The following is a 23,210-nucleotide window of genomic DNA, read 5'->3' as shown; positions in this document are numbered from 1 at the left end:
TATGTCGAACGCCGGAGGGTCAATCCCTATGTGACTCCTCGGGTTGTGCTCAGAGGCACTGAGATGTTCTGGAACAAGCAACAGGTTCTCATCTATCTGGATGTGATCAAGAGCAAGCAGAATACCTTCGTGGAGGTCAAGTGGATAGACATGCATCACATGCGGAAGGACAAGTTTCATGACTATTTTGGAGAGGCTCTGGACTTGGTGGAGCAGTTTGCTATTGAGTCAGTGATCTCTTTTCACCATGACTATGACCCTGAGCTCATCTGTCAGTTATTTGCCTCAGTGTACTTTCATCCCGAGGAGGAGCGGAGGATGACCTAGATGACCAATGGTCATCAGCTGTCTGCTACTTGGAAAGAGTTCATGGATCTGCTGCACATTCCTGATGACGGGCTTCACACCCCCGTTGGTGTTCGCCCCCATGCCAACTCTGAGTCTGCCAACAAGAACCTGCTTCAGCCTTTCCTTGTTGAGAAGGTGCTCCCCAATGGCAAGTCAACTTGGGTGTTAAACTCCTTTCTGGATATCATGCATCGCATCTTCTGCAACACTCTGTTCCCACGCATTGGCGACAAGGACAAGGTCCATGCATATCTAGTGGACATGTTGCTCCTGTGTGCAGAGGCACGTTCTTCTCAGACTCAGCCACTTGATGTCTCACACTGTTGGGGAACGTAGCAGAAATTCAAAATTTTCCTACGTATCACTAAGATCTATCTATGGAGAAACCAGCAACGAGGGGAAAGAGAGTGCATCTACATACCCTTGTAGATCGCTAAGCGGAAGCGTTCAAGTGAACGGGGTTGATGAAGTTGTACTCGTCGTGATTCAAATCACCGATGATCAAGTGCCGAACGCACGACACCTCCGCGTTCAACACACGTACAGCCCGATGACGTCTCCCATGCCTTGATCCAGCAAGGAGGAGGGAGAGGTTGATGAAGATCCAGCAGCACGACGGCGTGGTGGTGGATGCAGGGCGTCACAGTAGCAGGGCTTCGCCTATACTACGGAAGAGAGACGTAACGGGGAGAGAGGGAGGCGCCAGGGGCTGGTGTGTGAAGTTCCTCCTCTCCCCCACTATATATAGGAGGGCCAAGGGGGTGGGTGCGCCAGCCTAGGAGATCCAATCTCCTAGGTGCGGCTGCCCAAGGGAGGTTTCCCTCCCCCCAAGGCACCTAGAGGTGCCTTCCACTAGTGGGACTCCTCCCATATGGAAACCCTAGGCGCATGGGCCTATAGGGGCTGGTGCCCTTGGCCCATATAGGCCAAGGCGCACCCCTTACAGCCCATGTGGCCCCCCGGGACAGGTGGCCCCACCCGGTGGGCCCCCGGGACCCTTCTGGTGGTCCCGGTACAATACCGATGACCCCGAAACTTGTCCCGATGGCCGAAACAGCACTTCCTATATATAATTCTTTACCTCCGGACCATTCCAGAACTCCTCGTGACGTCCGGGATCTCATCCGGGACTCCGAACAACATTCGGGTTACTGCATACACATATATCTTCATAACCCTAGCGTCACCGAACCTTAAGTGTGTAGACCTTACGGGTTCGGGAGACATGCAGACATGACCGAGACGTTCTCCGGTCAATAACCAACAGCGGGATCTGGATACCCATGATGGCTCCCACATGTTCCACGATGATCTCATCGGATGAACCACGATGTCAAGGACTTAATCAATCCCGTATACAATTCCCTTTGTCTAGCGGTATGTTACTTGCCCGAGATTCGATCGTCGGTATCCTTATACCTTGTTCAATCTCGTTACCGGCAAGTCTCTTTACTCGTTCCGTAACACATCATCCCGTGATCAACTCCTTGGTCACATTGCGCATATGATGATGTCCTACCGAGTGGGCCCAGAGATACCTCTCCGTTTACACGGAGTGAAAAATCCCAGTCTCGATTCGTGCCAACCCAACAGACACTTTCGGAGATACCTGTAATGCACCTTTATAGCCACCCAGTTACGTTGTGACGTTTGATACACCCAAAGCACTCCTACGGTATCCGGGAGTTGCACAATCTCATGGTCTAAGGAAATGATGACATTAGAAAAGCTTTAGCATACGAACTATACGATCTTTGTGCTAGGCTTAGGATTGGGTCTTGTCCATCACATCATTCTCCTAATGATGTGATCCCGTTATCAACGACATCCAAATGTCCATGGTTAGGAAACCATAACCATCTATTGATCAACGAGCTAGTCAACTAGAGGCTCACTAGGGACATGGTGTTGTCTATGTATCCACACATGTATCTGAGTTTCCTATCAATACAATTATAGCATGGATAATAAACGATTATCATGAACAAGGAAATATAATAATAACTAATTTATTATTGCCTCTAGGGCATATTTCCAACACACACATCATGTGGTGTGAGCTTCGGTTTGCGGTGTTCACTCGCAAGGTACCTATCTATGGACCGTACCTGTTTCTGCTGCTCTCCACCACTTGGGAGAAGATGTACCCGGGTCATGAGTTCCTTGCTCCAGACTGGATTCGCCATGAGTCCATCAGCCTCCGCGTCAAGCCCAACTGGGCCAACACCACTACCCGTGCTGAGGCCTCTTCTGCTAGGAGGGCTGCTGGTGAGGAGGCGGCTGCTGCTGCTGAGAATGTTGCTGAGGACCGTGCTGCTAGGTCCACCACTCCTTCCTCTGAGTCGTCATGGGCCAAGAAGCTAAAGGACAAGATGAAGACTCTCTTCTGCATGCAGGCGAAGGGACAGTACAGGGCTCATGTGGCAGACAAGGAGAGTCGCCGCCGTGATAAGAAGGTTATGAGGCTCTTTGGAGAGGATGTGTCTGGCGGGTCTGAGGACGTCATCACACCTGAGGCTGCCTGGATGTCAAAGCAGGGATACAAGTGGACCAGTTCAGAGGATGACTTCAAGGAGACTATCCCCGCCGCTGAGTCTGACGAGGAGCACGAGGAGCAGTGGGGCGGCTTCTCTACCTGAGCCACCCCGTGTGTGTAGGTGTCCTCTCTGCCTTTTTGGCGTCTCGATGCCAAAGCGGGAGAGAGTGTAAGGATTTGCGTTGTATCGTGCTTGGCGCGTTTATTTGCTTTGTCTTTTGGACCTCGTTTGCTTTGTTTGCTCTGGTTTGGTTTGTGCTTTCGAGACCTTTCCTCATATGGTGTAAGACATATGCACTTTATCTATCGTAGTTAACTTATGTGTGTGCTATCTTGTCTAGTGATAGATATGCCTTGTCTCTATAATATAGGGGGAGCTTTGATCCTAGTATTCGTGTGCCGTGCAGTCCAAAGCACTCTTCTAGGTGGCACACATCTAGGGGGAGCCCGTCTATATTCTAGAGAGGAGGGGTTTGCATTTACTTAATTTTATTTTCCTTGTGCAAATCCCGTATTGTCATCAATCCACCAAAAAGGGGGAGATTGTAAGGGCATATTTATCCCTAAGTGTTTTGGTGATTGATGACAATGCATTTGCGGACTAATCGTGTGCCTTGAGTATTCCAGACATTTCATTGCTAGGCACAAGACGATTGGGTGCCCCTCGAAGACTGATGAAGACGGTGTCTTTTCTACGTTTCTTTTTGGTGGATTTGAGTCGTAGGAAAGCCGTACTATTAAGAGGGGGTCCGCGTTGGAAAGGTTTGGGTGGAATCATCACGTACACGTCTCCTTCTTGTCCCCTCCTTTTTCCTTGGAGCTTCCTCCGTTTTCTTGCTTCCCTTGTCTGGCTGCTGTGGTTGGTTGCGGTAGTACTGCTCCCAGGAAAACGGTAGTACCGTAGGCATCCGCGGTAGTACCGCACGGTGGCGCGGTAGTACCGTAGGTGCCCACGGTAGTACCGCTTCCGCCGAGCGGTAGTACCGCGCTATGCAGTCAGGCAGTAGTACCGCCCCTCGGCAGTACTACTGTGTCGGGTTTTTGCTACTTCCGTTTCTTTGCGGAAGTAGGCACGGAAGTTCCCTTCCCCCTGGCTGGGGTGTTTGCCTTGCGGTAGTACCGCATGGGGGCGTGGTAGTACCGCACGTGCGGAAGTACCGCCCCCAGCTCCTGCGCATCTGTTTATCTTTTCTGTTGCTGGGGTTGCGGCAGTACCGTGGGTCGGTACGGTAGTACCGCACAGCCATGCGGTAGTACCGCTTGGTTGCAAGCAGTAGTACTGCGAGGCCTTGCGGTAGTACCGCTGGCCAGGCGCGGTAGTACTGCTGGCCGCGGGCTGGTTGGTGGGTAAAGGTTGGATCCTTTTCCCACACTACATAAGGGGTCCCCTTCTTCCCCGTTGACTTACCTCTTTCAACCCTAAGCTCCATTATTGCTCCAAGCTCCATTTTCGCCTGATCTCACTCCCTAGCCAACCAAACTTGTTGATTTGCTCGGGAGTGGTTGAGAAGGCCCCGATCTACACTTCCACCAAGAGATATTTGATTCCCCCCACTAATCCCTTGCGGATCTTGTTACTCTTGGGTGTTTGAGCATCCTAGACGGTTGAGGTCACCGCGAAGCCATAGTCCATTGTGGTGAAGCTTCGTGGTGTCGTTGGGAGCCTCCAATTGAGTTGTGGAGATTGCCCCAACCTAGTTTGTAAAGGTTCGGTCGCCGCCTCCAAGGGCACCAATAGTGGAATCACGGCATCTCGCATTGTGTGAGGGCGTGAGGAGAATACGGTGGCCCTAGTGGCTTCTTGGGGAGCATTGTGCCTCCACACCGCTCCAACGGAGACGTACTTCCTCTCAAAGGGAAGGAACTTCGGCAACACATCCTCGTCTCCACCGTCTCCACTCTTGGTTATCTCGTGCCTTTACTTGTGCAAGCTTATTTGTTTCATATATCTTGCTTGCTTATGTTCCTCTCCTTGTTGCATCATATAGGTTGCTCACCTAGTTGCATATCTAGACAACCTACTTTGATGCAAAGTTTAAATTGTTAAAGAAAAGCTAAAAATTGTTAGTTTCCTATTCACCTCCCCCCCTCTAGTCAACCATATCGATCCTTTCAAACCGGATATGTATTTTTATGAAATGGTGGAGCTATCAGTTGGTGCAGTTCCAAGCAGAGCATCGTGGCGGGATCTACATGTGAAGTGGAGTACATAGCTGCTTTGGAAGCAGCAAATGAAGGAGTCTGGATGAAGGAGTTCATATCCGATCTAGGTGTCATACCTAGTGCATCGGGTCCAATGAAAATCTTTTGTGACAATACTGGTGCAATTGCCTTGGCAAAGGAATCCAGATTTCACAACAGAACCAAGCACATCAAGAGACGCTTCAATTCTATCCGTGATCAAGTCAAGGAGGGAGACATAGAGATTTGCAAGATACATACAGATCTGAATGTTGCAGACCCGCTGACTAAGCCTCTCTCACGAGCAAAACATGATCAGCACCAAGACTCCATGGGTGTTAGAATCATCACAATGTAATCTAGATTATTGACTCTAGTGCAAGTGGGAGACTGAAGGAAATATGCCCTAGAGGCAATAATAAAGTTGTTATTTATATTTCCTTATAACATGATAAATGGTTATTATTCATGCTAGAGTTGTACTAACTAGAAACTTAGTACATGTGTGAATACATAGACAAACGGAGTGTCACTAGTATGCCTCTACTTGGCTAGCTCATTAATCAAAGATGGTTAAGTTTCCTAGCCATGGACAAAGAGTTGTCATTTGATAAATGGGATCACATCATTAGAGAATGATGTGATTGACTTGACCCATCCGTTAGCTTAGCACGATGATCGCTTAGTTTACTGCTATTGCTTTCTCCATAACTTATACATGTTCCTATGACTATGAGATTATGCAACTCCCGAATACCGGAGGAACACTTAGTGTGCTATCAAACGTCACAACGTAACTGGGAGACTATAAAGATGCTCTACAGGTGTCTCCGATGGTGTTTGTTGAGTTGGCATAGATCGAGATTAGGATTAGTCACTCCGTATATCGGAGAGGTATCTCTGGGCCCTCTCAGTAATGCACATCACTATAAGCCTTGCAAGCAATGTGGATAATGGGTTAGTTACGGGATGTTGCATTACGGAATGAGTAAAGAGACTTGTCGATAACGATATTGAACTAGGTATTGAGATACCGACAATCGAATCTCGGGCAAGTAACATACCGATGACAAAGGGAACAACGTATGTTGTTATGCAGTTCGACCGATAAAGATTTTCATAGAATATGTAGGAGCCAATATGGGCATCCAGGTTCCGCTATTGGTTATTCATGAGAGAGGTGTCTCGGTCATGTCTACATAGTTCTCGAACCCGTAGGGTCCGCACATTTAACGTTCGTTGACGATATAGTACTATATGAGTTATGTATGTTGGTGACTGAATGTTGTTCGGAGGCCCAAATGAGATCACGGACATGACGAGGAACTCCGGAATGGTCCGGAGATAAAGATTGATATATGGTATAATAGTGTTTGGTCTCTGGAAGGGTTCCGGAATTCATCGGAAGGGGTTCCGGATGTTTCGCGAAATGTTTGGGTACGAGAACACTTTATTTGGGCCAAAGGGGAAAGCCCACAAGTTTTTTGGAAAGAGCAAAAGGAAGTTTTGCGGAGTCCAAGGGCCAGACGCCAAGGTCCCTGGCGTCTGGGTCCAGACGTCGGGAACCCTGGCGTCTGGTCCTGGAGTCCGAGAAGGTCTCTTGCCTTTCAGGTGAAACGGACTTTGTGTAGGCTTTTACTCCAAGTTTCGACCCCAAGGCTCAACATATAAATAGAGGGGTAGGGATAGCACCCAAGACACATCAAGAAATACCAAGCCATGTGCTGGCAACCCCGTCCCCTCTAGTTTATCCTCCGTCATAGTTTTCATAGTGCTTAGGTGAAGCCCTGTGGAGATTGTTCTTCACCAACACCGTCATCACGCCGTCATGCTGCCGGAACTCATCTACTACTTCGCTCCTCTTGCTGGATCAAGAAGGCGAGGACGTCATCGAGCTGAACGTGTGCTGAACGCGGAGGTGCCGTATTTCGGTACTTGATCGTGACGGATCGTGAAGGTGTACGACTACATCAACCGCGTTGATAAACGCTTCCGCTTTCGATCTACGAGGGTACGTAGACACACTCTCCCCTCTCGTTGCTATGCATCACCATGATAGATCTTGCGTGTGCGTAGGATTTTTTTTTTTGAAATTACTGCGTTCCCCAACATAAACTCCTCATTGGCCTGAGCTATCTCATCTTGCAGTTTCGCGACATCCACCTTATGATGTGCTTGATTCTCCGTTGTTACCTCTGCAGTCAATAAGGTTGCCAAAGCCTCCAAGAGTTCGGATAAAACTTGAGCCGGCGGGCACGCAAAGCCGCTCGCCCCGGCCGACGCCGCCGCTGTTGAGTTGGAAGTCATAGCTGCAGCAGTTGAGGAATTGAGCACCGGTTGTGTACCGGCCATGAAGATTGCGACCCTGTTCGGCGGCTCATAGGGGTCCGGAATACTGTTACCATCAGAGCAGCCCCCAAGCCCGCCGTCTTGCAATTGATACATCGAATTGGTCTCACCAGTGGAAGACTCGTGATCAGAGTAGATGGCCGTCTCTCCACCAGATACAGATCCGTCCTCGAGATCCGCCCCATGGATAAAACCAACAAAGGCATCCTTCACGACGGCTTGAACCTTGGTGGGTCATGCACGCTGAGCCGTCTCGATGATGTCGGTGCAGACTCCCGGCTCAAGCTCCGACTCGCCGATCTTGCCGATGAAGATGTGGATTCCGCCGAAGGGGACCCGGTACCCATACTCGATTAAGCTGGCCACGGGGCCCCAGTCAGCGTCGTCGATGTAGAGCTTGTCGCGACGGCTCTTGGTCATCCGCCCTACGATGTATCCCTTGATCCCTGTGAAGCTGCCCTTCAAGAACTCGAAACCACCGTGCGCTGGCCCCATGGTGGGCACCAATTGTCGAGGTCTTAACACGGCAGATGCCCTAGCAAAAGGACCTAGGTGTGGGGCCATCGCAACTAGGTTAACTTAAAGGGGTTAAACGGGACAAAGGACACAGAGAGTTTACCCAAGTTTGGCCCCTCTCAACGAGGTAAAAGCCTACTTCTGCTTTAGGTTGTATTGCTTGGGTTTCTATTACCAGGGAGCGAATACGCTTGACCTAGTTCTCGATTGATTCTTACTTGAGTTAACCCGCCGCCGGGTCACCCCTTTATATACAGGTGGATGTCCGACGGCTTACAGAATCCCGGCCGGCTCACACAAACGTGACCGGCTCGGTTTCTAACTAAGCTTGCTTTACAAAACAAGTTAAACATATGGCGGCTCATCCCTTTGGGCCTCAGGTCGCCTCTGGGTCTTGGGCCTCCAATAAGCCTGCTTCATGAACCGCCATCTTCATATCTCCTTGGACCTTATCGGGCTTCTTCATCTTTAAGTCGCCAGCGGCGTGACCCGGCCCCTCCTGAGCGGGTCATACCCAATAGTTATATCCCCAACACCCACCGTATGCTTTCTTCGAGAGAGAAGCCTCTAGTGAAACCTATGCCTCCCGGGTCTATTTTCCATCATATTATTATCAGATCTACAAAACTAAAAATCCAAAAATATCTTGCTGCAATTTATTTATATTTACTTATCTTTTATATCTATCTCTATTAGATCTCACTCTTGCAAGTGACCGTGAAAGGATTGACAACCCCTTTTCGTGTTTTGTGCAAGTGTTTTTTAGTTTGTGTAGGTGCATATATTGGGGACTTGTTTTGTGCCTCCTACTAGATTGATACATTGGTTCTTAACTGAGGGAAATACTTATCTCTACTTTGCGGCATCACCCTTTTCTCTTCCAGGGAAAATTCAACACAAGCTCAAGAAGTAGCAACGTTTGATACACACAAGGCATTCCTCCGGAGTCCGGGAGTTGCATGATCTCATGGTCGAAGGAACATGTATTTGACATTAAGAAAGCAGTAGCAATAAACTGAAAGATCATATGCTATGCTAACGGATGAGTCTGGTCCATCACATCATTCTCCTAATGACGTGATCCCTTTATCAAATGACAACTCATGTCTATGGTCAGGAAACCTTAACCATCTTTTGATCAACGAGCTAGTCTAGTAGAGGTTTACTAGGGACTTGATATATTTGTTTATATATTTACATATGTATTTAAGTTTCCGTTCAATACAATTATATATTGAATAACAAACCTTTATCATTATTAAAGAAATATAATAATAACCACTTTATTATTGCCCCTAGGGCATATTTCCAATAGGCAGGGACGCCGGAACTGGGCGACGGCGGCGACGCGATGGAGCGGGCGAGGGCTTGCTGACGATAGGGATGGAAGAGAATAGCCAATGTGCCATCGACTGGCGGGCCGACAAGAGGAGTAGGCGTGTGTCGCCCACGTCTGCTTTGTGTCCGTGCGACGCAAATAAGGCCTAAATTTGGGCCAGAAATAAGTCGGCAGGCAGACGATAAGCAGACGCTTGTCCGTCTGGGTCGACGCGTTGGGCCGACTTTTCTGCCCGCGACGACCCAAACACATACGCGCGGATGAAATGTGTGAGAGTGTTGGAGTTGCTCTTAGATGTCTAATTCATCAGCTAGAAGCCCGTTTAACCAAGCATCCCCCTTAATCAGTTGCAGATGTAGACAGGGGTCACATCGTTTTCCCCAAAAAGAAGAGCTGGACAGCAAGTTCACTCCAACTTGCATCAACAACATGGCAACCGCAAAAAAAAGTAAAAAAAATAACTCTACAGATACTTGACCCAGAAAATGAAATGGAACACATAAAAGGCGAGACCAAAAGAAACATGATAATGTGCACACAATCACAACGTTACCACTTAAAAAAAGAAAAGAAAACTATGTCCATGGCACATCGATTTGCAAAACCAGCTCCTCGGTGACGTTCAGCGTCGGGCGTCGTGATGCCCTTTCACTTGGCCCGGCTCCAGTCCTAGTGACGCAGCAGAGTTATCTACGGCTCTTTGTAATAACGTCGCGTTTTGGAAATACTCGCTCCGTTTCTAAATAAAGTCCTTACGGACAAAATGAGTAAATCATACTCTAAACTACGTCTATATACATTCGCATGTGGCTTATATTAAAAAAAAATTAAAAAAGTTTATATTTAGAAACGGATGGATGGGGTACACGTCTAGAGAAAGTATCGGATTTTGGATGGAACTACATACGAATAAAACAAGTGAATCATACTCTAAGCTACCTCTACATACATCCGTGTGTAGCTCATATTAATAAAATCTCTAAAAAAACTTATGTTTATGGACGGACGAGAAGGAGTATACGTTTAGAGGAAGTAATGGGTTTTGGGCGGTAATCGGCGCGCCGAGGTAGACGACAGGCGAGTGGGGGAGATAAGGATGAGGGCAGCCGCACGTGCCCTGCGGCTCGACAGATGGACCCAACTAAAATTTAATGGAAGCATCCATGCCAACAAACAGCAGAGTGTGATAAAGCCACTCGTAGAGCGGAGGCGCCACAGAGCAGAGCAGAGCGGAGGAGCAGAAGCAAAGGCAAGAAGAGAGAGGAGGGAGGGAGGCGCCGGAGGGGAAGCACGACCGCAGAGAATTCAGATCAGAGCGAAGGTTTATATCCCTCTCCCCTCCCTGACGCGGACGTCGTCGGCCCCTTCCTCTCGTCTGATATTTCAGTGATCTAGACGCTCTTGTATTTCTTTACGGATACGGAGGGAGTAGTAGTAATTTTATATGCGCCGAGAGAGAAAGAGAGGAAAAAAGAGGCCATCTTCTCCGTCTGTTCCATGCGTATGCGCGTACAGTAGGTTCGCCCCGCCCTCTCCTTTTATACCCCTCCTCTGTTTCGCTGCGGCTTTGGGTGGGAGGACGAGAAGAGAGCAGCAGCAGCAGCAGGAAGAGAGGAGCGGGGCCAAGCAAATGCGCAGCGCTGGTGAGTCCTTCGGATCCGGGCGCTACTAGGGTTCCTCCTCCTCCTCCTCCTCCTCCTCCTCCTTCTCCTCGGTGTTGGGCTGGTTCTTGATTTCCGGCGGAGATGGCTCGGAGCAGTGCCAGGCAGCGGCCATGGACCGCAATTCTCCCTGCTCTTCTCGAACGGATCGTGGCTCGAAATTCTCGAGCAGCCCTTAGAACGTCGCCGCTCGTAAAAACAAGGGCCGATTGGTCCGCTCCGCCGCAGCGGGGTTTTAGACGGGGTGCAGTGCAGTTGTGGAGCCGGAAGCTCGATTTGGAGACGAACTGTTGAATTACGGGTGGGTGGGGGATCAGTTCTTGATCTGGCCGCTTCCTTCCATCTGACGGGCAATGGCGTGGCGTCATCCGAGTTCCTTCTGGGTTTCTTTTTCCCAGCGGGATAAGGGCGGAACGGGCCAAAGGAAGCGGCGCCTTTTGTCAGTCTGGCATCCAGAGCGGGTTTCACTGCAGCGTTCCTGCCTTTTTCTTCTCTTTTCTTTCACTGGTGTGCTTTTGTTGCCACTCCACAGCAAGAATGCTTTGGAATCTTTGAGCTGGTCTCGGCTCGGATGGTGTCCGCTAAACCTTGCAGCTGCAGCTTCCCTTGCTAGTTCTTCTTCCCCAATGCTGTTTACAGAGTTGGGTTAAGCTTAGCGCCAGTAGAAGCCAGCGTGTTTTCTTTTAATGACCTGCTTCCTCGTTTGGAACTATTAGGTGTTCTAACTTTTTTTTTCTGGATCGGGTGTATATAGACGCGTTTTACCTGTGTTTGTTCACTCATTTTAGTCCGTAGGTAGTCCATATTGAAATATCCAAAACATCTTATAACTCGGAACGGAGGTACTCCAGTATTTATGTTCTCTAGACGAATGTTACTGACTGTGTGATACTCTTGTGTGTAATGCTGAGATTACTCATGCTGCTATGCCTTTTCTTATTTCAGATTAATATCGTTGGAAGTTCAGTTTTGGTAGTTAGTTTGGGAACCTTGGGCCACGTGTATTATTAGTTCACAAGAGATCATTTGCATCTCAATTTTGGATTTGGCGTTTTGGCCTGATGTTCATGTGCAGCAGTATGTTTTACTCAACCGTGGGTTGAGAGCGAGTTCCAGCTATTAACGCGCAATGGTGGAAATCCCTTCTTGCAAAATTTACCGGGAATGCCAAAGTAGAATGATTTAAAGCAATGGTAGATCTATCATGTCATGCGTATTAGCAAATTCAACTGGATTTTCTGTCACATCATATTATACAGCAAATCTATGCTTCCTCAGGTTGACGTGAAAGGCGTTTATGTTCCTTTTTTTTAGGTGTTTTGATGTTGTGTGCAAACTCTTTTCTTTAAAACTATTTCCTTCTGGTCAAGCTCTACAAACACAGTAGTAGTTCTCTAACCATTTCCCCTGCAAGTTGGCAATTTGTCCTGTTATGCTATCTGAAAGTCCAAACATAGCTTGTAGAAGGATGCCATATTAAAAAATGAACATGTTATCTACTTGCTTTTCCAGTTTCCTCGATTGTCACTCTTCTGTGTTCTAGAAGGTAGCCCCATGTTGTAATATTCTACTGCAGGGTTATTTTAGACATTTGAGGTTATGCGTGATATTTCTAATTCTATAGTCAGTTAACATAAAAGTGACAAAATAGCCTTGCTAATGCATGTTTTAATATTGGTTGATGGAGGTTATCTTTCACTGCCAATTGTCAATTGTGACATCCCAGTTAATAAGGAAAGCGCTGCTATGATGGTGATATGCACTATATAGGATAACAGGGTGTATGGGATTAGGTGATGATATTGTATAGGATTGATCACGTGCCTCTGTTCACCATTTTGGCACCTTTCTGGCTGAAGCTGTTAGAGATTGTCTCTGTTTTTCAACATGAAACTATTAGGAACTTAAGAACTGTTTCCATGATTGAACTTTGAAGTTTTCTTAAGTTCTGATGTTCTGTACATGATATTTTGCAGGATAGATTTTATTTTGCTTTTCAAGATTTTGGTGCCTTGCTGAAAGCTAGATTATGTCACTATGTTGCAGTTTTCTTAAATTCTGATGTTCTGTGCACGAGTTGGATCACTTCTGCTGGACCTCCTTGTTGATAATATATTGATGCTTTTTGTGCAGGATTATTTGGTGTAGTAATAACTCGTTAGAGTTCTAGGCTGAAGCAAACAATGGAGAGGGAAATTGCTGCCTCATATGAGCCAAAACTGAACAGTGAAATAAGGATTTTTGAGAGTTCAGATGAGATATTAACAGATCTAGCTGAGTATATCTCCCAAGTTTCAGAAATCTCTGTTAAAGAAAGGGGATACTTCGCTATTGCCCTATCTGGAGGGTCCCTTGTCAGTTTTTTGAGGTAATGAATTTTCCTATTCTTTGTTAGCTAATATGCTATATTTGTTTCTGCGCAAGAAATTTCATTCAGTTCGGATTATTGCATCTGAAGTTTTTTTTTAATTTATGAAAAGCAAACTTTGTGAAGCGCCATACATCAAGACCCTGGATTGGTCTAAATGGTACATATTCTGGTCTGACGAACGTGCTGTAGCAAAGAACCATGCAGACAGTAACTATAAGTTAACAAAAGAAGGATTTCTATCAAAGGTATGTGGACTTTAGGAGAAATTTTGCTGTATAACCTAGAGCATATATTAGTTTCTGGATGTTTGTTGCCTGAGTTTCATTTTACGTTGTGCTTATGAGATGATATTTATACCTTGCATGAGGTCCATCATACATAGTACTTTTCTTCAGTATATCAAGTCAAATAGCCAATAGCAGTTCCCAGTTGGGTCATTCAGGGTTTTCCTTTTCATTTTCATTTTCTGTACTGCATATGGTGTTAGGTTACAATTTGTGTATCAGCTATGAGGGAAAAGAGCTGAAGTGGGTATATTTGAAATTGTTACACTGTAGATATATCATTATTGGTGTCCACTGTTAGTAGGTTATCCTGCCTGTCAATCCAATTGATTGTACGATGGACCTGTGACTTCGTACTATTATTGTTCGCCGAATGTTCTGAGTATCTGGTGCTTGATAAATGTCCAACTTGTTGGACTTTTGACAGTTAATTTGAGTAGTCAAAAGTGTAAGTGTTCACAAGAAGAATTCAGTAGTAAGGACCTTCCGATGGGCTACAATAATATATTAATAATCAAATATTTCATGTTCTCTGTTACAATTAAAAAAAGTTGAAAGAAAGACCAGGTTTAGAGTTGGAAAATATAACGCGCCTTGGCTCAGAGTTGTATTGCAGTCTCATGTCTTTTTTCTCATTTGGCATATAGTACATTTTACTTGCCTGAATACTGTTCGTTGTGCTTTCGTACTGGTATTTTAACATGGTGAAAGACACAAATATGCAAATATTATTATTATGTAAGTTAAGAATATCACCTTTCTGTAGATTCTGCATATTAGATACTGGTGGTTGTTCTGGTAGCTTGTGAGTCAGGTAGGCCATTTTGCTTTACCATTTCCTGTTAGTCTGCTATGTTCAGATTGTTCGGTGTCATTTGGCAACCATGGGAACCAGATTAAGACTTCCTAACAGCTACTTCAGTAGTTCCAACTTCCAACTACTCCTGCAACCCCCACCACCAACCACACCCTTCCCTATCTTCTCCAGTCTTTATTGTCGGACTAAGGAGCTTATCCAAATGAGTACTCTTGATTGAAACATGATGATTGCCTCTGGCACACCTGTCTTAAGTTGCACCAACCACATGATTTATGTAGTTGAAGGAGTTTGTTTTAAGGCAAAGTCTGGATACCATTTTCCCCTGCATGCCACTGCCCTTGCCATTTCATGTTACATGAGTAGATTCCATGATTTCACTTTATTTGGTTTATTATTATCCTGCACCAACGAGAAAAAATCGCTTGTTTTCACCAAGTTAACCATCTGTTGTGTCTAAATTTTTTCTAGGTACCTATTATGAGTGGCCATGTCTACTCCATAAACGACAGCGCCACGGTGGAGGACGCGGCGACGGACTACGAATTTGTCATCAGGCAGCTGGTGAAGATCCGCACTGTAGGGGTCTCGGAGAGCACCGACTGCCCCAAGTTCGATCTCATCCTCCTCAGCATGGGCTCTGACGGCCACGTGGCGTCATTGTTCCCTAGCCACCAAGCCCTGGAGGTGAAGGACGACTGGGTGACCTACATCACGGACTCCCCGCAGCCTCCGCCCGAGAGAATCACCTTCACTCTCCCTGTGATAAACTCGGCGTCAAACATCGCGATCCTAGCGATGGGCGTCGACAAGGCGAACGCGGTGCATTCGGCCGTCTCTGACGGCGGCGACGGCCCAGACGCCCCTGCATCCCTGCCGGCCAGGATGGTCCAGCCAACGGACGGGAAGCTGGTGTGGTTCCTGGACAAGGAGGCCGCCTCATCGCTCGAGGCGCTGTCCGACGACGCCTACCAGCAGCAGCGTCGTGAGTGCTAGCTTAGTGAGAGCAAAGCGTAGATTCCTTTGCTGTGTAAAATGAAGTTGTGTAAGTACTTAGGTGGGTGGATCGTATGATGGAACAATGTTTGCTTGGTTCAACGCCTTTAGTCCTCTTCGTGTTGGTCCGACGGGTGGTTCGTTCCGGGAAACCGGAAGCGCCGTCGGTCTTGGCAGACGACGGAGATGGTTTTGTTGTGCGGCGTTGATGTTTATGCGGGCGTTGTGGCCTCAGAGTTGAGAACATTAAGACATGAATTGTGGCCAGTTTTTTATGGTGTTGTGAACTCCGTTCTGTCTAGCTAAGATCAGATTATTTTGCCGGCATGTGTTTTCTTGCGCGTAGCTGATCCTTGTCTGTTGTTTGAAGCGTTGCCTGGAACCCAGAGCTATAGATTCGTCCGGTTTTTACCCGATGTGGGTTCAGTGTTTTTCTTCCCTGATATTTCTTGTGATTTCTTGTGTTTGCGAGATGGAATTTGGTTCGACGTAATTTTGCTGAATTGCTGCCCAAAAGGTTCTGAAATTTCATTCTTGAAATAGGTGGCTGTACAAGCATGTGCATTGCCATTATCCGCACCGTTTTTTGGCCACTTTGCACACTTGTCCCATGTCAGCCTGGTTGAGATAATACAGGCAAAAAACCAACATCGACATGTTGATTGGTTGCCTCCATACTCTTAAACACTTTGATGCAGCTATTTTTGTAGCCCGCCACTTGTCCATCGCATGCTTCCCATAAACTGTAAACCCTCGGAACTCTCCCTCGTAACACCACATACCACTTGTCCTAATATGGCAGAAGAGCAAACAATTCAAGCAGCAAGCAATGGAGCACACTAGACATGAAATATAAGTAAGCATGCATGATCATACAGCACAACAAGTTCTGCTTGAATTGTTTGCTCTTCTGCCATATTAGGACAAGTGGTATGTGGTGTTCCGAGGGTTTACAGTTTATGGGAAGCATGCGATGAACAAGTGGCGGGCTACAAAAATAGCTGCATCCAAGTGTTTAAGAGTATGCAGACAACCAATCAACATGCAGATGTTACTTTTTTATCTGTATTATCTCAATCAGGCTAACATGGGACAAGTATGCAAAATGGCAAAAAAAAGCTATGCGGATAGTGGCAATGCACATGCTTGTACAACCACCTATTTCAAGAATTTTCATAACCTTTTTGGGCAGCAATTCACCAAAAATACATGGAACCAAATTCCATCTGACAAACACAAGAAATCACGAGAAATGTCACGGCAGAAAAACACAGAACCCACATCAAGTAAAACCAGACGAATCTATAGCCCTGGTTCTAGGTGGTGCTCCAAACAACGCAAAGGGATCGGCCACATACAAAGAAAAACATGCCTGCAGAAGAATCTAATATTTGCCAGATAGAATAGAGTTCACAATACCATAAAAACTGGCCACAATTCAGGTCTCAATGTTCTCGTCTCCGAGGCCACGACTCGCGCATAAACATCAATGCCGAACAAAACCATCTACGTCGTCCGCCAAAACTGACGGCCCTTCCGATTTCATGGAACGAACCATGCGTCGGACTATCACGGAGAGGACTAAAGGCGTCGAACCAAGCAAACCTTCTCCCATCATATGATCCACCCACCTAAGTACCTACACGCCTTCATTTTTCACAGCAAAGGAATCTCCGCTTTGTTCTCAGTTAGCTACTAGTACTCACGATGTTGTTGCTCGTAGGCATCGTCAGACAGCGCCTCGAGTGATGAGGCAGCCGCCTTGTGCAAAAATCACACCGGCTTCTCGTGCGTTGGCTGGACCGTCCTGGCAGGCAGGGGCACGGGGGCGTCTGGACCGTCGCTGCTGTCAGGCACGGCCAGATGCACGCCGTTTGCCTTGCCGACGCCCGTCGCTTGGATCGCTATGTTTGATGTCGAGTTTGTTACAGGGAGGGTGAAGGTGATTCTCTCGGGTGGAGGCTACGGGGAGTCTGTGATGTAGGTGACCCAGTCGTCCTTCAGCTCCATGGCTTCGTGGTTAGGGAACAATGAGTCCACATGTCCGTCGGAGCCCGTGCTAAGGAGGACGAGATCAAACTTGGGGTAGTCGGTGCTATCTGAGACTCCTACGGTGCGGATCTTGACCAGATGCTTGATGACAAATTCGTAATCCGTCGCTGCGTCCTCCACCGTGGCGCTGTTCCCCGGCCCACACGGAGGCGCCACACAATGCATGCACACGGCGAGGCGATGGCGTGGCCACTGCGTCACGCGGCAGCCCTCGGCCCGATGATGCTCCTAGCGCGACCACGACTATCGGCCTCCGAATAAATTAAGGCGGCGCCACGACAGGCACAAAGGCGGGGTTGCAGCTCCTCATCTCCCGGCCCTGGCGCGGCAACCCCGACGCGCGACGCATCCCGGCGGCGGCCAATGGCGGCTGCCTCCACACGCGGGAAAGGAAACAACGTCGACAAAACGGCGGATCAACAAGATGAAAAAGACACGCAACCGCTGCGCCCGCCGAAGTTGTCTCACCATGCTCCCAGTGCTTTGAACCGCTGCGAAACAAGCAACACCCTCAGAAGGGGAAGCGATAGCGACATTGTTGCTGCCCGGGCAAGTCCGGGGGTTTCCCCCGATACGCCGAGGGAGTTGGGTGGGTGTAAAAACCGACGCCCTTTAAGAAGGGATGATGGCGCCCGAACACGTCCCCGCGTCGGTGTCGAACCTCACACGGATTTCTCCCGACTCTCACCCCACCCTCAGACGTTTCGAAGCCCTCCCTCCCACACACACCATCAATCAGCATGCGCCACCATGGCCTTACTACCAGAAACTTGACTTTTTGCTGTGAGTGGCTTAATTTTCCCGTGAGGCCCGAAGCTCCCCACAGGAATTCGAATATTCCTGGCGGGCAAAATTTGACCCTCACGAGAATAACCTATTTTACTGTAGGTACTTCCATGCTTCTCCTCCACAAATAACTCGTTCTAGCGCCGCCCGCCTCCGACCTCCACTACCGCCCGTATCTCATCTCGTCCACATGCGTCCGCCACGCCCATCCGTCTCCCGTGTCCCGTCCTGACATCCTCTACCGCCGTTCTGCCTTCACTAGCGTCCGCCGCCGCATCCCACCTCCCTCGGCTCACACCCTCCACCGCACTCTAATAGGGTCGTCCGCTACGCGTTGCCGGCGCCTCGTGCTTCCTACTGCAGATCTGGGGAGTCTCTGGTCGCAAATCCAGCAAGCCGCCGCCGCCTCCTCTTCCGATGTGACCTCCTCCTCCTTTTCTCCAAGACCGTGGTAAGTCTCAACTAGGATCTTGAGTTGTTCACCCACGCAAAAAAAAAAAAAGATTCTGAAGTTGTTCATACAAATTATGTATAAGAATAATGGTCTCGGGACAACAGGATCTCGATTTTCTTTTTTCTTGGCTAAGCGACCGAAAGATTTTGCCATATGAGTGACAAATAAGCGCCATTTGCATTTGTTTGTAGTGTGTTGATTTATTCAGTTTTCATTTTCAATAAAGAGCTTTCTTCTTTCTCCTATCTAGAAAATTTTAGGAGCTACTTTTAGGTGTGCTATTAGCACTTCCATTTGTTGATGTCATTGAAAAACTGGAAAATGTTCTTCTCCATATAATTTGTTCCGTTACTTACTATGTGCTTTCAGGAACTCTCTGAGAATTAAGAAACTCTCTTGGTCGCTCGGAACTCTGCACCTCTTCTCTACCGTACAGCTTCTCCATAGTGAGAGAAACCTTAAGATCCAAGTGAAGAAAAGAAAGGTACATGCTTTCTGAACTGATTTCTCGCATACAAATGTCAGTGCTAGTGTTTATATTGGCTTGATAGTGTATTGTATTTGACCCAGGCTTATGCAACAACATGTAGCTTGGTCACTTGCTTTTTCTGTGTTCTTTCTCCTATTGCATCAATGAATAGCAGGCAATTTTTCTCGGTTCACTGGTGATGAGGTCTGGATATTTTCTCAATGTTGGGTATGTGCATTTGATCATGACTTCATGATTGAATTACAGTTTAATGTCCTGTTCTATGTTAATCCTATTATGTTTACAGTCAGGAGTTATTTGTATATACTATTGGCACATCGGATCTAATATCCAGACATAATCATGCAGGATGACCGCCTCACTTCACTACACTAGATTCCATTGCAAAGCTGATGGTAACTCAATTGGTAATGGTATCATATCCCAAAGTACCAAATGTTCATGGTAATGATAAATATGCTTTACTATAATCCATGCGAAATTCAAATAAATATACTTTGCTGTATAATCCATGATAAAATGCATTCTTGGCAGATGCTTTTTGAGGATCTCACTACAATTTATCTTTAGTGGCTGCAACATGCTTTCACTTATAACTATCTGTTTGCACTTGTAGGAATATACTTTGGACCTGAGAAGCAGTGGCGGAGCTACGTTGTAGCTTACAGGGGCCATGGCCCCCCCCAGCCTTGACAAAGAATAGGAAGGAAATTTTTTAAGGGATGCTTGGATTAGAAAAAGTATACACTTTGGCCCCCCCAAACATGTAGTATTTCTGTTTGGCCCCCCCTGAAGATCCTGCCTAGCTCCGTCAGTGCTGAGAAGGCCACCATAATAAACACATATGCTGTGATGAAATCTGGTATGAAAGACCTCGACGAAAGTGGCAATAATGGTGCAATCAGTAGCCAGAAAGCACAAAAGCGCCTTGTATGTTTCATCTCTTTCCCCTTTTTTGTGTTAGCTTGTACATCCTATGCTTGCTGATTCTCTGATTGCTAGTGAAACTTTACTTCTTGTTCAATGCCTACTTCTGAAACTTATTGCTAGTAAAACCTCTTGCTTGCGAATTGCCTAGGAACCTTGCATCTGTCCACCTATGTTTTTAAGGCGTCGCCTAAGCGTCGCCTAAGCGTCAAGGCGCCCCAGGATGGCAAGGCGTCTACCCCGCCTTAGACAGACATGAAGTGTACGGCTGTGGCTGCCCTAGTTCTGGCTGCTCCTGGGGCTTGGAGATGACGGCCCCGCTGTCTCCCGGCACCATGAAGAGGAGGGAGGACTGGGAGCTCCTGGGGCTTGCTGCTGTGAGGGAGAAGGGTGGGGCCATGAAGAGGAGAGGGGACTGGAGGAGGGAGGGAGGACCAGAAGGGTGTGGCTTCGTGGCGGCTGTGGTGGGAAAGAAGGGAAGGAGATAGTGGAATTAGGTCACGGGGTGTATATGGCCACTAGATGGGCTTTTGGGCCACTGGGAGGTGCATAAGTAGTGGCCCATCTCTCAGCCATTGCTCTTTTTCTAGTATTAATATGTGCAGACCTATTGATGACTCTTTTCCTGCAATGTTTAAGGCGTCGCCTTGCCTCGCCTTACCGCCTCGCCTTGGCGCTTAGGCGTCAGAGCGGCCCTCCTCCGCCTTATGACGCTTTACCGCCTTAAAAACATAGCTGTCCACACAATATTCTACTGTAACCTTTTGCTCGTCCCTTTGGTACTTAGGCAAGTTTGATGTGACTATCATTTATAGCTTCCTTTCTTGAAGTTCTGATTAGCTAGAGCTTGTCTTGTTGGTTCAAGCTAGAAGTATTTCTAGTTGTTTCTTTTGTATGAACATGTATCAGCGTGCTAAGTAAGTTGCAGATTTGTTTTTCCTTTTTATATCATGGTTAGGAATTTGTAATTCTTTTGCGGTAAGTTATCCTTTTAATTTAGTCGTTTTTCAGCAAGCTCAGCCATGTTTCTTTTCTGCTGATAGTACACCTTGTATATCTTACTATGTTTGTTGGTGTATGTGATTATGAGATCTTACGAATTTTAGATAATGATTTATGAAACCTGGAGCACAACAGAAGGCAGAGATGTAAACAGAACTAAGTGCACCTTGCTACTATTGGAATTAATTGTAATATTGCAAATCTGGTTACTTTGGAAGCAAGACCTGATAGCTTCATAAACCTGTTATAAAATGGTTGGAGATTACTGAAATAGCTTCAAATCATGTGTTCTTATGTGCCTGTTCTCATTAATGTTGTGTATGACTTTGTAGGTAAACACGGATTCATCTCATGTTAGTTCAGAGGATGGCCCTATCGACCATGATGTCGACCATTGCAACAATGACAGCGGCAATGATGAGGAGAACATTGGTGGTACCGATAACAATTGTGGCTTCAATCCTGATGGTGTCTCCTGAGGAGGATCTCACTAGTCACTTGCATGGCAATTGATGATTAATGGTCTTTATGGTATTCTGGATATGTGTGTAGTAGTACCATATGCTCCGGGCCAAACTTAGCAGCTTATCCTTTTGTTGCATTCACTTTTCTAAAGTGATGTCCTCATTAACCTAGGAGGCTTTCTATCCATGTAGTTTGATATCACTGCAGTGTTTTGTGCACTGTGATGGATATGATAATTAGAGTGGTGGTGGCCAGTATGTATGTAGCACTGTTGTATGCAACTCTTGGTCAAGTCTATATATGGACTCAACTTTATGTGACATCTATAGATTGTTTTTTTGGATGCTTGGTTGCCATTGATATATGATATGGACAATTTTCTTAGTATCTATTTACCAGAAATTATACTGATTAAATGCATGGTTAATCGCAATAAATGAAATATTGTTTTCCTGGTGTCTTTTTCCTGACGGGAACCATCACAATAAGCTGATTTCTAAACCTGACGGATCTAAGTTTTTCCTGGGCATGGCCGACAGGAAAAACCGCCAGGAAAATAATTCCTGTTGGTTTACCGTCAGCCATGCTTGAAAAAAAGGGACTTATATGCAATGCTTGAAAAAAAGGGACTTATATGCAATGCTTGAAAAAAAGGGACTTATATGCAATGCTTGAAAAAAAGGGACTTATATGCAATGCTTGAAAAAAAGGGACGCACCTTTGCTGGAAACCAGAAGCAGCAGAAGCATACCGGGCCTGCAGGTCCGACCAAGCCTCGGAGGGGCCTGTGAAGCCCCGCCACCGCGATGCAGGAGGACCGAACCGGCCCGCCTATAACCCAGATGGGGCCCAAGGGCCTAGATCTAGGTCGGGGGCGACACGTCGGACCAGCTCACCGGCGGCCACCACTGAACCGGCCCGCCTATAACCCAGATGGGGCCCAAGGGCCCAGATTTGGGTCGGGGGCGACGCGTCGGACCAGCTCACCGGCGGCCACCACTGAACCGGCCCGCCTATAACCCAGATGGGGCCCAAGGGCCCAGATCTGGGCCGGGGGCGACGCGTCGGACCAGCTCACCGGCGGCCACCACCGAACCGGCCCGCCTATAACCCAGATGGGGCCCAAGGGCCTAGATCTGGGCCGGGGGCGACGTGTCAGACCAGCTCACCGGCGGCCACTACCGAATCGGCCCGCCTATAACCCAGATGGGGCCAAGGGCCCAGATCTGGGCTGGGGGCGACGCGCCGAACCAGCTCACTGGCAGCCACTACCGAACCGGTCCGCCTATAACCCAGATGGGGCCCAAGGGCCCAGATCTGGGTCAGGGGCGACGCGTCGGACCAGCTCACCGGCGGCCACTACCTCGCCGCCAAGGGGCAGCACCACCGCGGACTAGCAACCCGGGGATCGCCGGACCGCCTGCCGTCCAAGTAGCACCGCCATCCAGACTCACCCTCGAGTGGGAGGCCAGGACACGCGGGGAAGGGAGATCCCGACGCCGCCGACACCGCCCGGGCGGCGGCAGGGAGGGGCGGGGAGGATGGACGCTAGGGGCATGGCGAGCAGCGTCGCCTCGGTCGCCGCTTGCGGCGCAGGGAGGGGGAGGAAGGGGTCGGGAAGGGGGCGAAGGGGTTG

The 23,210-nt window shown here is 47.7% G+C and overlaps 2 protein-coding genes and 1 pseudogene across 7 annotated transcripts; 2 read left to right on the top strand and 1 right to left on the bottom strand.

Annotated features, from left to right (window-relative positions):
- Nucleotides 1-10,417: 10,417 nt before the first annotated feature.
- LOC125536250 (putative 6-phosphogluconolactonase 2) lies at nucleotides 10,418-15,673 on the top strand. Of its 2 annotated transcripts, none has more exons than XM_048699441.2 (4): nucleotides 10,418-10,590; nucleotides 13,064-13,298; nucleotides 13,411-13,546; nucleotides 14,874-15,673. In XM_048699441.2, the coding sequence occupies exons 2-4, from the start codon at nucleotides 13,114-13,116 to the stop codon at nucleotides 15,396-15,398; spliced, it is 846 nt and encodes a 281-aa protein (XP_048555398.1). In that variant the 5' UTR covers nucleotides 10,418-10,590; nucleotides 13,064-13,113; the 3' UTR covers nucleotides 15,399-15,673. The 2 variants fall into 2 exon arrangements, with proteins under 2 accessions (XP_048555398.1, XP_048555397.1); XM_048699440.2 differs by lacking the exon at nucleotides 10,418-10,590 and adding an exon at nucleotides 10,664-10,912.
- A 521-nt stretch (nucleotides 15,674-16,194) lies between these two features.
- On the bottom strand, nucleotides 16,195-18,111 carry LOC125536246 (putative 6-phosphogluconolactonase 2 pseudogene; annotated as a pseudogene).
- Nucleotides 18,112-18,379: 268 nt separating this feature from the next.
- On the top strand, nucleotides 18,380-21,894 carry LOC125536248 (uncharacterized). 5 transcript variants are annotated; one of them, XM_087543469.1, is made up of 7 exons: nucleotides 18,380-18,687; nucleotides 19,060-19,174; nucleotides 19,281-19,387; nucleotides 19,529-19,587; nucleotides 19,797-19,819; nucleotides 20,006-20,110; nucleotides 21,442-21,894. In XM_087543469.1, exons 3-7 carry the CDS (start codon nucleotides 19,359-19,361, stop codon nucleotides 21,586-21,588), a joined length of 363 nt encoding a protein of 120 aa, XP_087399595.1. In that variant the 5' UTR covers nucleotides 18,380-18,687; nucleotides 19,060-19,174; nucleotides 19,281-19,358; the 3' UTR covers nucleotides 21,589-21,894. The 5 variants fall into 5 exon arrangements, with proteins under 5 accessions (XP_087399595.1, XP_087399594.1, XP_087399596.1 ...); XM_087543468.1 differs by having other exon boundaries at nucleotides 18,381-18,687; nucleotides 19,261-19,387; XM_087543471.1 differs by having other exon boundaries at nucleotides 18,384-18,687; nucleotides 19,261-19,387; nucleotides 19,529-19,624.
- Nucleotides 21,895-23,210: the final 1,316 nt, after the last annotated feature.

Source organism: Triticum urartu, chromosome 2A, assembly GCF_056163025.1.
Source record: "Triticum urartu cultivar PI428250 chromosome 2A, HENAU_Tu73, whole genome shotgun sequence".
Taxonomy (NCBI): domain Eukaryota; kingdom Viridiplantae; phylum Streptophyta; class Magnoliopsida; order Poales; family Poaceae; genus Triticum; species Triticum urartu.
Note: the sequence above shows the minus strand (reverse complement) of the source record. Positions and strands in the feature narration are given on the sequence as shown.